Source organism: Asterias rubens, chromosome 1 (genome assembly GCF_902459465.1).
Source record: "Asterias rubens chromosome 1, eAstRub1.3, whole genome shotgun sequence".
Classification (NCBI taxonomy): Eukaryota; Metazoa; Echinodermata; class Asteroidea; order Forcipulatida; family Asteriidae; genus Asterias; species Asterias rubens.
Genome location: NC_047062.1, coordinates 27,808,818 through 27,826,392, shown reverse-complemented (window position 1 = coordinate 27,826,392; position 17,575 = coordinate 27,808,818). Strand labels below are relative to the sequence as shown.

General features: G+C 37.4%; 1 protein-coding gene across 3 annotated transcripts in view; it reads right to left on the bottom strand.

The window, feature by feature from the left end:
• Positions 1-16,858, bottom strand: part of LOC117289147 (clathrin heavy chain linker domain-containing protein 1-like) — a 67,252-nt gene extending 50,394 nt beyond the window's left edge. Inside the window, exons 1-6 of one of the 3 annotated variants that reach the window (XM_033770160.1) lie at positions 16,784-16,848; positions 16,397-16,490; positions 9,640-9,853; positions 6,199-6,386; positions 5,240-5,388; positions 1,037-1,238 (exon numbers count right to left, since the gene is read on the bottom strand). In XM_033770160.1, the coding sequence (XP_033626051.1) occupies positions 1,037-1,238; positions 5,240-5,388; positions 6,199-6,386; positions 9,640-9,834 (734 nt within the window). In that variant the 5' untranslated portion in view covers positions 9,835-9,853; positions 16,397-16,490; positions 16,784-16,848. Of the gene's footprint in view, positions 1-1,036; positions 1,239-5,239; positions 5,389-6,198; positions 6,387-9,639; positions 9,854-16,396; positions 16,491-16,552 lie in introns of all 3 variants that reach the window. The other 2 variants (XM_033770152.1, XM_033770145.1) reach the window with 2 other exon arrangements.
• Between the last annotated feature and the right edge of the window lie 717 nt (positions 16,859-17,575).

Sequence of the window (17,575 nt, the reverse complement as noted above, 5' to 3'; positions counted from 1 at the left end):
TTGGGCAATTTAGGCAGCTTTGTGCTATAAAAAAAGTGTTTGTTTTTTGTGATTGTGACATGAAATATGGTCCGATAGATATTTCAATTAATTAATGTAAAATCATAACTCACACAATTTGCAACCAATTTAAAATGTCAAGAGTGATTTACCATATTAAACAATTGTTTGCGTAATTCAAACTGATCTTGATAATTAATATTTTCCTTAGTATTTGTTTTGTATGTTTGCATAACTTTTAAATATTCAAACAAACTCAACAAACAAAAGAAATGCGAGCACTTGAATTGCTTGCAGAAATAAAATCACCAATGTTTGCTGCTGCATATCCACACATGAAGCAATGGAAAAGCCGTGGAACACATTTCTACCAAAGAACTGTAGAATGCATGTGGTATAAGGTGCCTTGAACTGTACCGCGTGACACTCAGTTGTCGATACAGACGTCATAGTAGGCAAATCCCGATGGCGATGGTTTATGGGATCATAGAGATGAGATTGGTAACTAAAATAATATGAACGAAAATGAGTGTGAAGTCGCCACTATCATACCACGCATGTGATGACGACCAACCGTAGTAACTTTTGAATGCTTTTTTTGATGCTGTTTATGACAGCGAGATGGTAAGCTAACGTAAATGGTGGGAAATTTGTACATAGTATTGTGGTAGTAGGATTTGCTCAATATAGGAACTGGAAGAAATTGGGTGAGATTAAAAAGCCTGATGGAGTGATGGACCTGGGTTAATGACTCTTGAACTGACCAAGACAGGAACATCTACATGTATGGTAGTGTATATAAAAGCTTCGTCTTGTATAGGGTGGAGGAAGAGGTGGATCCTCTGGAGTGAAGTAGTAGATTGATAGAGTTTTGGTTAAATTCTTCAATTCTAAGTTTAGTCCTAAATTTGTCAACTAGTTGGATTTGGTAATAGGACTTTGAAGCTGTACTAGCCATACTTATCCCCGAGTTTCTTTCTGGAACACTAGAAGAGGACTAGGTTTGTTCTGACAAATAAAAATGAAAGAAACAAACCTTGCTTTCAACTGCGTATTCTTCTCCACTACATGGTCTTTAGCTTTACTCTTGCTGGCCAGCTGAACTTTTAACTGTTTCTTTTGGTCCCTGGATGTATAACGAGTCTTCTTTGCAAGATGTAGATCCTTTACTAGTTGTTCTAAGCTACATAGCTTTTTGCACAAAAGCTCAATATCAATGGATTCTTCTAGTGTTAATCCTGGTAAACACAAAACAGAAAAAAACCCAGGAAAGTCATGTTTAAAAACACAAATGCACTGCAAGCCAGTCTGTTTCTTGACATTTGACACGTAGAATAGTGTTGGTGTGTTTTTTTAACAATTAATCTTAGCCAGTGTTGTGCAATGTTGTGCTGCGGATACTCTGCCATGTATGTTGGAAAGATCAATGGGTGAAAACACTCATACACGCTTCAACTACCCCCCACCCCCAAACACAAATATCTACTCAATTTTTTGTTAAGGAGATTTAATCATTGTCGAAGTGGGTTGGGTAGAAGGCTAGGAAAGATGAGTGGGGAAGGATAGGTGAGAAGGTGAGGAGAGGCGAGGGAAGGCAGAGGGGAGAGTATGGCCGGAAGGCAACATTTCTTTTGTTTTAGCCGTAGTAACCTTGACATTTGGCCTTGGGTGCAGAAGCAATAGGCTTCTTGGGGATCCCCAAAACAGTCCACAAACCAAGTTTGGAGTTGATATGACAAACTTCTCGAAGTATTGCTCAGAGAACATTTCTTTTGCTTTAGTCATTATGATCAATAAGTTTGGCCTAGGGTCCAAAAGCAAAAGGCTTCTTGGGGATCCCATGACCAATCCACAAAGACCAATCCTCAAAACCAAGTTTGGAGTTGATATGACAGGTACAATGTACTTCTCAAGATATTGGTCAGACAACATTCCTTTGTTTTATCCATAATTACCTTTTTTTGCCTATAGTCCGTATGACCTCTCCTTCTGTTCGTACCGGAAGGTCAAAGTTTGTATTTGTATATTTTATTCTCAGCGTCCCTTGGCCTCTAACAAAAGCACACTTTCCAAACTCGTATGAACTTGAAACTTCACACACAGTTAGATATTTATTAGGAGAGCAAACCGTTTAAGCTACGTCATGATGACGTCATCCATTCTTGAAATATGAAAATTCAAAATTTATTATGAGGGATTTTTACAATCAATACATGTACATCATCACAACTGCATCAAAAACTCTGTAAATGTCTTACAGGCTTATCTTCCGGGTCAAAATAAGGTTGAAAATAAAAAAATTCATGTCCAAAGAACTATGCAATTCCCCCATTGGTCAAACACATTAATATGCATTGCAGAGTCAAGCTCCAGTGATTGCGGTGTGCTTGGCGTATAGTCGCCGTTTCAACATACATTTTCCTTTGGGTTAGTTAGTCTCTTCTACAGTCATCAATATTTCAAAAGTTTCTATTTCCTCAACCACATCAGCCATTTTGACAATCTATACATCATATGAAAGGGCTTTATGTAGTTTACAAAAATGGATATGTTGGTGACCTTCTCTTGACGTTTTGACCAGTCTAAACTGGAAGTACCTGTAAAATACTTTGAAATGGGCGTTGTTTTATGGCTTTAAGGTTGATACATGTATGTACACCTTTTTATGCTTTACCATTAAAGAATACAGGTCTGGCAAAGGTCTGGGAAAAGGTCTGCTTTTAAAAAATATTCCTGATGATGTCACAAAATATAGAAGCGCCCTCTAGCGGCAGATTAAAAACATCTCAAAATACACTTTTACAAGATGTCTGTGACAGAGTTTATGATAATTGTTACAAAATTGGTGAGCATAATCTCCTTCATAATAGAATTAACTACACTGCATTTTATATAACAACTTGTATTTGATTAGAGCAAGCTAGTCGAAACGTTGAGACCAAACCCAAGAACTTACTCCACGGTAGTACAGTTAATTATGATCCTATAAGCCAAAGTTGTAGTCCCAGTCTACTTCTATACCATCCGTCCAGGTAATAGTTAATAAGCAGGACAGTTCTTTTCAGGACTGATAAGTCTCCCGAACACCCGAACAATCTACTCTACGGTAGTATAATTAAGCAAGACAGTTCTCTAAGAACAAACTCTACCTGGCAAATAGATACACATATGGTGTTACCGCAAACCAAATATATATTGATACCTCACCATGCAATGCCTCAAATCCTATAAACTTGTATTTGATCTTTCAGTAAGTAGAAGACGGAAGAAGCAGATTTTATTCCAGATTACACTGAAGACGAAGACCACTGCAGGATCTACATTTTATTTTCTGTTAGGTTTCTTCTTTCCTTTCATCGATTCTGATATCGTAACGGAGTTGTCCGGAAACTGGATTGCTTGCCTATATATCGTAGCGTCATACGTTATCGACCCTCATATGTTTTCAAACCCCAACTTTGATTCCCGTTTACCGCGAGATTGTGCAAGCTGCACTGGTGACAGAAGCTATGCAGTTTACTCACGGTCTGTATTTTCATCAGGCTTAATCACGCTGAGAATAAAGTTTCCTGTCGTTGGTTATACCCAAACATTTATAAAATGATTGATTTTTGGTAAAAATCACTAGTGCATTATTATGCCAACATTCAAATGAGTCAAAGAAACATCATCCAACCTCAAAAGTTCAAAACAAAATTACCATCTGCTAGATTGAGTTTCATTCTGCTTTAGTCACTAGATGGATCACATGAGGTGTTTACTATTTGGGATTCTATGGTGTGCCAATATGGGGGGAAAATTAAAATATTTTTTAAGTGAAAATGACAAAAACAATTTTTTTTTATTAACTGCATTCTGTAAAAATTCCGATAAGCGTAATAAATATTAAGTCTACATTAAAGAGAAAATATCATAGATTGGTTTCTTATCTCCTGGTCTGAAATGGGGGAAAATTGATTGTTATGAAGTGTGTGTGCTTCAAGGGGGGTGGGGTGTTTTTACTTTCATGCTTTATGATATCTCTGGATTCTTGTATAGTAGCCATAATGCCTTAGGACAAAAATGGAATTAAATTTGTTAAGTAGTAATTGAATAATATTTTTGATTTATTTTGCACACCATACTAGCTTCTGAATATTCAATAAATTACCAACCAATGAAAGGTGTGAAAACATATGACGTTGCTCCAATGTGGTGCATGCATTTTTATAAGCACTGTTAATGGCGGACTGTCTCTCGCAAAGTAAAACCAAAACTTTAAAAATGTCAACACACCATGAAGTGTAAGTGTTATTGTTAAAAAATTGGATAGATGATTTGAAAAAAAACATTCAGTTTTTTATTGTGAACAATTTTCCTGTTATCCTACTGAAAACACATGACACCAGGATAGTGTGTAACACTACGTTGTTTTCAGAGAGCTTGGAAAAAAACAACTTGACACTATGGGCGCTGTAAAAAGGAGGGTGTTATTTGTGTGTACACACGGGACCTGCAGTGCAAGGAAGGGTGCTTTGTTTTTGTTCAGCGGAGTCGCTTGCGCTCGCGCATTGTAAATGCATTTTTAGGTATCGGAGGTGAGCTATTTTCTGTAATTGAACTCATGTTTTCCCGTTCCTCGCGGTGTCCCGCTAGTGGTTCTTTTTCTGTTTCGTGTATTTTCCCCTGTTCAGTTTATTATTTTCCTGTCCCATGTCATCATTAGTCCCTTTTCTTTTTCTCCTGTTCCTACTATTTCCCCCGCCCTTTTAGTTTGTTCCGTCATTTTTTGCCGTTCCCCCGTCCCCTTCCCTCTCTGTCCTGCATGCTCTAATAACCCCCACCTCCAGCTCTGTCATGCCTCCAGTAATTCCGATCCCCGTGGTGATCCCCGTGGTGTTCTTTGCTTACACTTTACTTTACTTTACTGGACTACTAACGAATGATTAATGATAATCTTGCACTTCTTCGGCCCAGAAAATGTCTAGTTATGCCACTGCTGTAAATTCATTCCAGCTACAGAGTACAAAATTAAACATGACCCCTGAATTGAACTCTATGAACAATGGCTTTGAACAAAAGGCTACTCAGATACTTCCGATTATCATAATACTGGGTTTGTATACATGTAGCATTTATCACACCCCTAGGGGCATATCAAAGCACTCAGTATTTTACAAAAATACCTGTAAAATTACAATCAAATACCCTGAACAAATTTGCTCAAAAACTAACCTGTGATCCAACAACAATTACTTACCTGGCAGCAGTCTATTAGGCACGCTTGGAATATTGACTTTCGGCGTGATGTCTTCTTCGTGCATTGCTGTTATCTGATTCACATGTTGTTTAAAGATGGACTGAATTTCATAATTGAGCCGCTCATTGTCACTCTCAATCTTTGATATTCTACAACAAATAAAGAAGCAAAGTTACACAAAATCAAAAGGGAATGTGATGGGTTGCAAGCTTAAAATTATGTTGCATCTCTGACTAATCCGTCATTTAATACATGTAAATTTTTGTACAGGAAAGAATATCATTTCGGTTTTTTTAACCCTTAAATTGATGTGTTCAAACAATGACTACATGTAAACGTACTCTCCCACTGTTGAAAAATTCAGTGGCAAATCACTCATATGGGATTTGAACCTATGACATTTGCATTGCTAGAGCAGATATCTTACTACTAGACCACAGAGCTACGTAGCTACAGGCAATTTGAATCCTAATTTTAGCAGCGGGTCTCCATTGATTAAATAGGTGTTAATTTCAGTCCAAGTCCAAGTCCCAATCCTAGTATAAGTCCCAATCCTATAAGTCCCAATCCTAGTATAAGTACCAATCCTAGTATAAGTCCCAATCCTAGTATAAGTCCCAATCCTAGTATAAGTCCCAATCAAATAAGTCCCAATCCTAGTATAAGTCCCAATCCTATAAGTCCCAATCCTAGTATAAGTCCCAATCCTAGTATAAGTCCCAATCCTATAAGTCCCAATCCTAGTATAAGTCCCAATCCTATAAGTCCCAATCCTAGTATAAGTCCCAATCCTAGTATAAGTCCCAATCCTATAAGTCCCAATCCTAGTATAAGTCCCAATCCAGGTCCAAACCATTCTACAGGTCCAAGCCCAAGAAATTTATTTTTGTGATCTACTTGATTTATACATGTATGGTTAAGATTGAAAGTTTTTTGTAAAAATAAAATATGACAATTACTTCTGTTTCAGTTGATCAGCTCTCTTGGTATAAAAGCTAAGAGTTGTTTGTTCGGCAGCCATGGTTTTTACTTTTCCTGACAAGAAGAAAGCTTCTTGCTGCCCTCGTTCAATGGTCTGTATACAATCTTCAAACTCGGCTTTTATTGCCGTCAAGAGTGGACGGTAGGCAGACAAGTACTCCACAAGCTGCAACAAATACAGATAGCGTTATGTTTCATTCCAAACAAAACATCATACAGTTGTCCTGATCCTCAGCAGATTTAACATAAGGACATTAATCCCATAAAGATGATTTATCAAGTAAATGATCAAATGCTTTTTACATATCTACATATTTACATTATCTATTAGCTGCCTCAAACTACTTCGGTATACACGTGTACAGGATAATCTCAATTTGGACTCTCTTGTGTAAATGTTTCAAGCAAACAAATTGTTCAACCTTGTAGTGTTTTTTATCCTCTGCATGCATCGTTATTTTGGTTTTTGGCTGCCATGTTTAAACTTTCAATAAATCAATAATAATATTAATATATTACTTTAATGTAATTCCCGCCAGCAGTTCTCTCTTGAATCTTGGTATGACTATATGATTACCATAGCAAGACACAGAGTAGTGCCAACTGTATAAAAACAAGCATCAATAGTAATTGCAAACTTAATGCTATAAATACATGGTCATTGTCCCTTGCACACAAACAAAGCTGTTTCTGTTTGATTTTATGATTGTATTACCCAAACCTTGAATCTGAACTTGAGGCAGTAGACCATCACACTACACCTAGCACAGACCTTCCATTTAAATGAAACTGTTAAAAAAAAAACATTAACCATACAGCTGATTTTCAACCAGACACTGTGAGAGCCTGTGACTTTTACACAGACACTAAGCCTACATGATGTACCTTGAACCTTTATTGGATCAAACAAAATAGCATTTAGTAGAGGACGAGAAACAATATTTCAATCAAACAAATGAAATTCTGATGGAGAAAATAATGTTAAGAGTTCATGAAATAACATTTTTAAAAAGTACAGAGTGAAAAAAATGTTGATAATCGTTACATGAATGATGTTAAAAACAAATTACTTCTTGAATTGAAGGGACTCATACATGTACATGTACAGTCTCCCAGATTGCAGTGTTTTAAAATCTCCTGGATCAGACACATTTTCTGGGATCATTGGTACCTGGCATGATATCATACACAATTCAACTAGATCAAGGTAGAAGATTTTGAGTCCCTAACGTCAGCATTTTTGACGGACCTCAACAACCTCTTGGATAAGTGAGGTATTTAAATGATCAAATGTTCATAATATTTGCAGTGGGTATTTATTTATCTTTTGAGTGCGCAGGTAGTGGATGTTAAAAATTAAAAAAACTTTACCAACAAAAAACAATTAGAATCTGAGAATGACCCCCAAAAAACGTCAACAAAAAGAAACATGTATGTACGTTAACAAATTTTTTAACATTTAATAAGTTCAGAAAAAATATGATGAAAACACATTTAAATAGGGATTATTTTGTAACAATGATTGCTGCAATACCTGGTCAACAATAAGAGTAATCGGTGTTTCAAATCTCAAGTGAAGAACTTTTCATTATCCGTTTATGTTTCCGCGTGACGTCCCCAAACTTCTGATCGGCCTGTAAGTTAAATTTTGACACGAGACGTACCCCCCCCCCCCTCAATCTTCCGATTTTAGTAAGGCACCCTCAATGTTTTCATGGAACACGCGCACTAATTACAAGTTTTTCTGCGCGATCTTATTCTCAGGCAAATTAAATCTGTCAAGAACGGACAGCTCCAGATCTATTAACCAAATCGTCTTTCAGATGATTAAAAACGGAAATACTTCCTTCCGAACGCTAGTTTTTGGAAACTAAATCAACTTATGTTCAAGTACGTTTTACATTTTGCAATAAATTCTGTCAGTTTTTGTGAACATCACTTAAGATCTGTCGTTTATGACTGAACAAAAAAATGTGGAAGCTTGACAAAGTTTCTATTTTTGATAGATTTTAGGTATGAGAGGCTGCAATAATCAGAGAACTTACAGTAGTGCTGTGCCAGAAATAAATTAATGACAACAAATAATATTTGCTTTGTTTTTCTGTAAATTTGTGGCTCTCTTATATTTTCTGTGTTTGGTGTTTTGTTGAGATTGTTCAATTATTATTTGCAGGTACATTACGTGAGCCCCACCATAGAAAATAATGATTGTTCCTTGTGTTTTTTTTAATTTAAATTTAAAGGCAGTGGACACGATTGGTAATTACTCAAAATAATTATTAGCACCTTACTTGGTAACGAGTAATGAGGAGAGGTTGATAGTAAAAAACCTTGTGAGAAACGGCTCCCTCTGAAGTGACGCAGTTTTTGAGAAAGAAATAATATTCCACGAATTTGATTTGAGACCTCAGATTTAGATTTTGAGGTCTCAAAATTTAAGCCTGATGAAAGCACAAAGCTTCGTGTGACAAGGGTGTTTTTTCTTTCATAGTTATCTCACAATTTCGACGACCAATTGAGCTCAAACTTTCACAGGTTTGTTACTTTTTGCATGTTGGGATACACCAAGTGAGAAGACTAGACTTTGACAATTACCAATAGTGTCCACTTTCTTTAAATAACCACAGGTTTCACTGCAGGTTTTATAGGCCTATGACCACTGCAAGATGAAAACTAACTAAAATTATTAAAAATATCTTTTTAAAAAGGTCAAAAAAAAATTATTTGAAAAATGACATTTTGAGGTTGTAAAAAGGTCCATATTTCGAAGAAGCCATATTTAGGTGAACAAACTCTAAAAGTCAAGCTAACAGTACAGACTTGACATATAAACTTCTAAAATAATACTTTGTTTAGCTCATGAGCATTCTAAAAATATGATATACCGGTATGACATCATAGCTTATCACAACGAAAATCATTCATATGATGAACAACAACATTATTTTGCTGTCTTCAAAATTAAAGATTGTACAGACTTGAAACTTGCTACACAGCGTGTAATACATGTAACAACATAAACTTTATGGAATGATGACGCCAAATTGCTAATTTAAGTTTATATTAAAATAATAATATATCAAGAACCATAGATGCTACAAACATGATCTTTGCACCGTAAAGAAGCTATTGCGGAAAACAAATCCAACCTTGAATTCTAGTTCAAACGAGAAGTTCAAGTTTTATATTGGAAGAAATCTAACCCCTGAACCATGTGAAATGGTGCAACAGTTCAGTCAATCACAATTTGACGACATCACTCACATGCAATCCGAAAGTGAAAATACATACCTTACATCTATTTTATTATTCAAAAAGTGTACCTCAAAAAGCTTGTATTTTAGGTTCAAAGTGCAAAAAAAAAAACAGCCCCCTCCCTGTAAGAGTTAAAGGAAAGGTAAATCAATGAAAGTACCTACCTGACCAAATACATCTTTAAACACAGAATATCTCTGTTGATGAGGGCCTTCTGGTGGACAATCAAGCTTTTCCAATTCAAGAAAAGCACTTTCTATCAGATCCTTTACGAAGGTATGGTCCTTGTCCACATTTGATGAAATAGGTGGAAGAACTGGCCTCTTTGGAGACACTGCTTGCTGTTGCTGCTGTTGCATGTTGGTCTTACAAATGGATCTGAAACAAACACAAATTATTCAAGAAACAAGACATGTACTTACATTTTATGAGTAGGTTCTTACTGATGGAATATCACTCAACTGTCCGCGGAGCAAAACAAAGTACTCAGGCACTTCAGTATTTAAAGGGATATTACAGAGTTGGTAAGAAAAAAAGTTGTGAAGTTCACAGATTTACTTAAAGGCACCTGGAAATAGATTTTGTTTTCCTTCAAACATTAGAGTATATGTTCCTGAACAATAAAATAATTTTTTGAGTAATTGTTTTTGACGATTTATATGTTAAAAAAATTAAATATAGTTGTGTGGGGGGTGACTCCGCCTACCCATTTTGTGACGTCAATCGAGGAAGACTTTGCATCGATCGAACATCGAACACACGTACGTGCAAGTTATACATTCAAGTCCTGGACGTGAGTTTGTACGTTTGAAAAAGTTTTTTTCTTGCATTTTTCCGGCAATGTCAACCAGGTGTATTGCTGCTGGATGCAGCAAAACAACTAAAGATGGTGTCAGTTTGCCAAGTTGTCCGGTCCGACGTCTTTTCCAGCGCTGTGCGGCAAACACTTCGAGCCGTCGTGCTTCGAGAATCCGGAATACACTACACATTTTGACATGAAGAGAAAAGTTCTTTTCTAAAACATGACGCCATCCCAATAATTTTTCCAGCTAGTGGGGAAGTCGAAGAAGGTACCTGAAAGATGTAATGAACCTAAAGGAGCATTTGCCTAACGTGAACAAAATTAGGTATTGTTTCAACTTTGAGGCATGTTTTTAGCTTGCGCCAAGCGTCACTATGCTGTGTTGGCACTGCATGCGATTCATCGCGCCTCGATTGACGTCACGAACAGCGCCCTCTCGGGTCGGGCTTTTTTTCCAATTTGTAAATAACATGGTAACTAATTTATGTAATTCTTAGTTAGTTGTTTATTCATGTTCCACTCATCAAAACACATATTTTAGTGACAAAAGCTTTATTTTGACAAAATACCACTTCCAGGTGACTTTAAAACTTACACGGTCTAATGATGATGATAGTAGAAAACATCCCTTTACATGTTGAAGCAATATTGGACTTAAGTTTCAAGTCGGTACATCATTGCAATCAGGAGTTATGACGATTAAGGTTTTCATTGTTTCAGCTCATTCAACTGGGACCAGTGACAAAGAGTTTGGTTTTGTTTAAATAATATTTCAAAACTTTAAAGGAACACGTTGCCTTGGATCGGTCGAGTTGGCCTTTGAAAAGGGTTTGAAACCGTTTGTTATGAAATGCATTGGTTAGAAAGAGGTTTTAAAAGTAGGACACAATGATCCACACAAATTTGCCTCGAAATTGCGTGTTTTTCCTTTTACTTTGCCAACTAACACGGTCGGCCATTTATGGGAGTCAAAAATTTGACTCCCATAAATGACCGACCGTGTTAGTCGGCGAGGTACAATTAAAGGGAAAACACGCACTTTCGAGTGATACTTATGTGGATTATTATATTCTACTTTTAAAATAACTTTCTTTCTAATCATATTTTATGCATTTTATAACAAGCGTTTACAAAACGCTTTTCAAAGACCAACTCGGCCGATCCAAGGCAACGTGTTCCTTTAAACTTAAAATTTCTAATAATAATATGAACAACATTCTATTGAAATTCTTTTAAAAGGAACACGTTGCCTTGGATCGGAGGAGTTGGTCTATACAAAATGTTTGTAACCGTTTTTTATAAAATGCATGGTTGGAAAGATGTTTTAAAAGTAGAATACACTGATCCACATGATATTGCCTCGAAATTGCGTGGTTTTCCTTTTACTGTGCGAACTAAGGCGATGATTTCTTATTAATTTAGCATCGGTTATTTTGCGGGAAAATTGATTTAATGTGAATGGTTTCAAGTTAAAAATCAATATTTTTGTATCAAGCACAAATGTTGCAAATTATGCTTTGCAAATTGGATCGCAACATTTGTGATGCACTTTTTAGAATTGCATAGCAAATCATCAAAATTGCATCGCAAATTGCGATGTGATACAGGCGAAATCGTTCCCTGATTATCACATGCGCTGGATGGTGTAACTGTCTTGTTGGTGCGGCCTGTCCGCTTCCAGGACGATGGTATTCGTGAGTAGAAAATGTATTGTTCATGGAGAGCACGGCCGGTCCGCGTCCAAGCCTCTGATATTCATGACCTGAAAATACAACTTGTTTATTCATGAGACTTATTGTTATACCAACAACAGCGCCTGGCATGGATAGCTCATTAACTTTGCCGTGCTTCAACGCACATGACTGTTCTTCTGCGGACTGTCCGAGGTCCTTAGCAATGGCGGTATTTGCTGTCCAGTCCGCGGACTCTCCGCGGAGGAACGCTCGGGAGGTTTTGACAAGGCGCCTAAGTGTATGTTAACTTTGTACACCAGAATTCTCAACTGAGACAGTGAAAAATTCCAACAGAAAATCACTATTTTCACAATTCAGATGACTCCAGGATACACAGAAAAAGTCCTGTAGATTCCAGGTGTATTAACAAATCCAGTTGTATAAGAATTAGAACACAAATTGGGCAATGTACTGATAAACTAGCAAACAAACTAAGAGCTGATTTCAGTGGCCGCTGTCAGGCGCTCAGTCAAATTAAAAAAAATTAAAAATGTTGTTACTGTTCTTGGAGATTCTGAGAACTTCACATTTGGCTGTGTTGAAAGGCATTAACCACTTCTTGTCCCACTCCTGGAGGTTGGCAAGAGGTTTGTAGTATGGTAATGTCATCTTGGGATTGGATTGGTCTATACAGGAGGGCGTCATCAGCATGGAGGCGTATTAGAACTAACACACTCAGGCAGTTCGTTGATGAATACTAAGAACAGGGGACCAAGGACAGAACCGTGAGGAACCCCTGATGTGACGCTGGCAACGTTGCTCTTTTTTCCCTCTAAGATGACTTGTTGGGTACGTCCTGATAAGAAATCACGAATCCAAGAGAGTAGCAGGCCTCTGACACCATAGTGATGAAGTTTAAGTAGGAGACGCTCATGTGGAACTCGATCAAATGCCTTCAAGAAGTCTAATAGGATAGCATCGATCTGTTGCTTGTCTCAGAGTCCTCTAGCTAGGTCATCTACTGTGACAGGCTGTTAACAAGTTGTGGGCATCAAGATGTTGAATTGTCTGGCTGTGGATGATATGTTCAGCCGTCTTGCAGATGATTGAAGTGAGAGATATTGGGCGGTAGTTTCCAGGTCTGTGTTTGTCGCTCTTCTTGAAGATTGGTGTCACATCAGCTGGTTTCCATGCATGTGGAATCTTACCTTGATGGAGAGTGGCATTGAATAGTAAGCAGAAGGTTGATGCAAGTTCTTCAGGCTGGCAGATAATCAGGACCACAGGCCGTGTGAGGTTTGATCTTTGCAAGGAGTTTCTTTACACCTTCGCAGTCGACCACATGACGTGATCTATCGAGTGACTATAAAGGAGAATAAAACTCAAGCTAGCTAAGCAGTATGATAAATTTTGTTTTTAAATTTATCATATTTAATCAGTATGATTAAGCCTGACGAAAATACAGACCACGAGTAAAAAACAGCTTCTGTCACCGGTGGAGCTTGCACAGTCTCGTGTAAACAGGAATCAATTGGGTTCGAAAACAGAGGGTCGATAACCTACCATAGTGGGATGGATGCCCTATTGTAAGACATTATCACAAGCACAGTAACGATTTATCAAGTCTTCTAAAATTGGATATCTCTTAATGTGGGATGTCCTTCTATTGTCTGATATCAGGTCAGTCAGTGTCATCTGAGAAACGTAATTTAGTAATGTCCGACTAATGTAAGAAGAATCCCACCAGAGCAAAAAAATCATGTCATTGTCATTGGTCAGGCCATAAAACTCTGATGCGATGCGGGTATCCGTTTTTATCGGAGTATAACAATATCCAGATCCAGAAAAGTCTATGCACCCGTGGCGTAGGCCAACTTGTTCTGACTTTAAATGACCTAGCCCAAAATCACAATAACAATATCACCACTGATGTAGTCAGTCCTTGACTTTGCGAAAGCCTTTGACGACGTCTCTCACAAGAAACTATTTCACAAACTCAACTTCTATGGACTATGTGGTAAAACTGGGACTTGGATTGCATCATTCCTCTCCAACCGTCTCCAGCGCGTAGTCGTCAATGGAAAATACTCTACATGGCATCCTGTAATAAGTGGCGTACCACAGGGAACAGTCCTCGGACCCCACCTTTTTATCAATGATATTCACAATGAGGTGGGCGGAGTAACACGGGTGTTCGCAGATGACTGCTTAATATACAGAAACATATCCAAGCAAACGGACAAAGGACTTTTTCAGAACGACCTCAACAACCTAACCTAATGGGCCAAAACATGGGGAATGAACTTCAACATAGCTAAATGTAAGACAATGCGCTTGTCTCGCAAACGGAATCCTGACGTAATTTCCTATGTCTGACTCCCCACTGGCAGAGACAAAGAGCTTCACTTACTTGAGCATCACTATTCATCAAAACCTTGGATGGGAAAATCAAGTCGATCATGCAGTTACTAAAGCTACCCGGATCTTCAATTTCATCAAACGAAACTTTCACATGTGTTCTAAAACAGTCAAAGAAAGACTTTATGTCACCCTTGTCAAACCCCACCTCCAATATGGCACCGCTGCTTGGAACTCGCACAAAGCAAACCAGATTACATCACTGGAAATGGTGCAGAGAAGACTAAGAGCTGCACGCTTCGTTTGTGGTGATTACTCCCGCACAAGCAGTGTTTCCAGCATGCTCGTATCCTTGGGTTGGGACACATTTCAAAGTCAATGACAAATTCACTCAGCTAACAACACTTTACAAGATGATCAATGGTGTTATCAAAGCCGACCATAGCCAAATTTGAGAACAATCACTTCAAAATACCCAGCATCTCATCTACCATCTACGAATAATCTTTTTTTCCCAAGAACATTGAAACTATGGAATAATCTTCCACAATCCCTCATAGATTCCAAATCCCACCACATCTTCAAAAGTAAGTACATTCACAATCTGGGCCTAAACGACAACAACAAAAAATAGAATTAGACGACGCTCTCCTGACCTCCTTGTTTAAGTCCAGCGGAAGCTTCAGGAGGAAAATCTATCAAGTACCAAGTACCAAGTACCAATTACTTACTTATAAAATATGAGAATTTTAAAAACAGAAGGTATCGTAGGAGGTCCTGTTTTCGAGGTGTCCCTAAAATCGTGGCAACTCTTTTACCTCTCTGTGCGCGATGTAAACAGTCCCTAGATAAAAATTGTGTGGTTTTATTTGCCAAGCAAAGAGTCTCCTCTCCTTTGACCAAAACTTAGAAACACGTAAGGCTCCCACTGGTCATTTGCACTTGTAAATGCAAAAAGTTTGGTATTTTAGGCATTTCTACAAGGTACAAAAATGTCATAATGTTGAGGCCATATAAAAATATTTGCCCACCGAAAAAGTTTCATCAAACGCTATTTCAATTCACAATTCATGATGATCAAAATCATGTGACTGAATGTTTTGCTGAGCATTCTTGAAAAAAAATACCTAGGCTTAAAGAAGCCATGTGCCTTATATCATTTTCTAATATTTTTGGAGATTTTTATTTTGTAACCCTCGTATCAAAAATATATTAAAATTTAAACATCAGCTTTCAAATTCCCTTCCAAACTCAACCAAAAGTTCTAGCTCTGTTATCATGTTCAAAAGGTCTCTGAAAACATTCATTTTCATTCAGTAAATTTCGCTTTGCTTGGCCTGCTGTTCTAGTCTAAAAGAGACAGGCTTTGCGCGGGTCTTTCTTGGCTAAATGCTGCTAGCTTTGCCTAGTCGTGGTTTTCCTCTTGGTTTTTGTTTGCATTCCTTTTTTGTTTTTTCCTGTCATTCTCTGAGCGCTTTGTAACCTTTGGAAAAGGCGCTTTATAAATGGTATTATTATTATTATTATTATTGTTGATTCAATTATCACTGTTTATTTATACGCTTTATTATAAATATTAAGAAAAAAAATAGAAAAAAAATAAATAACAATCAGATTTGGAAGCCAGTAATTATTTGGACTTTTTATATATTTTTTTTATTTTTTTTTATTTTTTGCAAGTTACCATGGTAATTTTAAAAATTTAATAAAAAAATATTTTTAATAAAATGAAGGCAACTGCTGGCTATACAGTCATACACAGAGTCTCAAAGAACACTTGTAGTCACTGCAGATGTTTCTTCCATGTATGGCTTTACCGGGAAACCATACTTTCTCCTTTGCCGTGAAAACAGGAAAAACTCAAAACAAAATGGGGCCAGTTGAAGTCATCCAAGATCGGTGTGTGGTGTGAACATTTCAATGTCCATCAAGTTTTAATACATGTTTGCATACTTCATATTAACAAATGAAGATAATTAGGGCATCGGTTGATATATGGCATCGGTTGATATATGGCATCATTATTTGTTTCCCCATTCAAAGAAAAAGGCATAATAGCGTGAAAACTGGTAAGCAGAGGATACAAACCTGACGAAGTGTCCAAGGTACAAAGTGTCTAAAGTCACTTCTGACTTTGCAAATGGTACGAAGGGTCCTGACGCCCATGGCCTTTTTTCTATACCTAATAAGTAATAAATATTACGGATAACTTTCAAATATTACTTTAAACAAAATGGTTCCTACCTTTTTTCACTGTTTGTTTAATTTTTAACAGATCGATTGTTGACCAGGTTGGCACGATTTGTCCGGGGACAAGACAACTTCCGTCGTCGACCTAGCCCCCTACTGATTTACTCCCTAGCGTTAAGTTACCAAATTTGATTTAATACAACCATCATGGAGGTAGAAATAGATACAAATTACAACTAAATCATAAAATTATGAACGATGTAGGCCACATGAATTCGGAATTACATTCTTGATTGATATATTTATAGTGTTCATCATCCAGCTGCTCGGTCGCTGTGGTCGACAGATCAGAGCCGTCACACCATCCATGTGTACGTGTAGGTACATTGCCATCTCGCTGCATGATAATGGACACAGAAATATCGTCACTTTTCGAAACCACGGCTTCAGATTCGGCTTCAGGCAGGCTCCGTCCTGTCGTCAGCGCGCGCGCACATTGTCAAAACAACTGCGGGGCCAAGCTAGCCTGAGCCGAAGCTGGAACTGAAGTAAGTAAAGCCGTGGGTTCGAAAAGGGCCACGGCGCTGCGACACCGTACCGTTGGTGTGCATGCACGAGATGTACGGTAACCATAGACGCCACGTACTTCTTGTCAGCTGTCAAAATGCGACTGGCCCCCTGTCAACTTGGTCAACTCGGTCCCAAGTCAACTCGGTCCCAAGTCAACTCGGACGTCCCAAGTCAACTCGTCCTTTTTTTAATTATGTAATTATTTAATTTTTTATTAATTTTAAATGTAAGTTCACTTGAATGTGGTGTGAATGAGTTTATTTTAATAGATTTTGGTGTTCTTTCATATGTAATACGGGGGATAAGTTTTTAAAAGTTGTAATGACAAAATATCAAAAAATATTGTTTATAATTACTTACTTTTTATTGGTACTGGGTTTTTTAAATGTTTATTACGTGTAAGTTAGCTGGAAAGTTTTGTTTTTATTATTAAAAACCAAACATTCATTTCCTCATGTTTTAATTCTCAGAAATCGTACTGTTTTTATATTACTTATTGTATGTGTT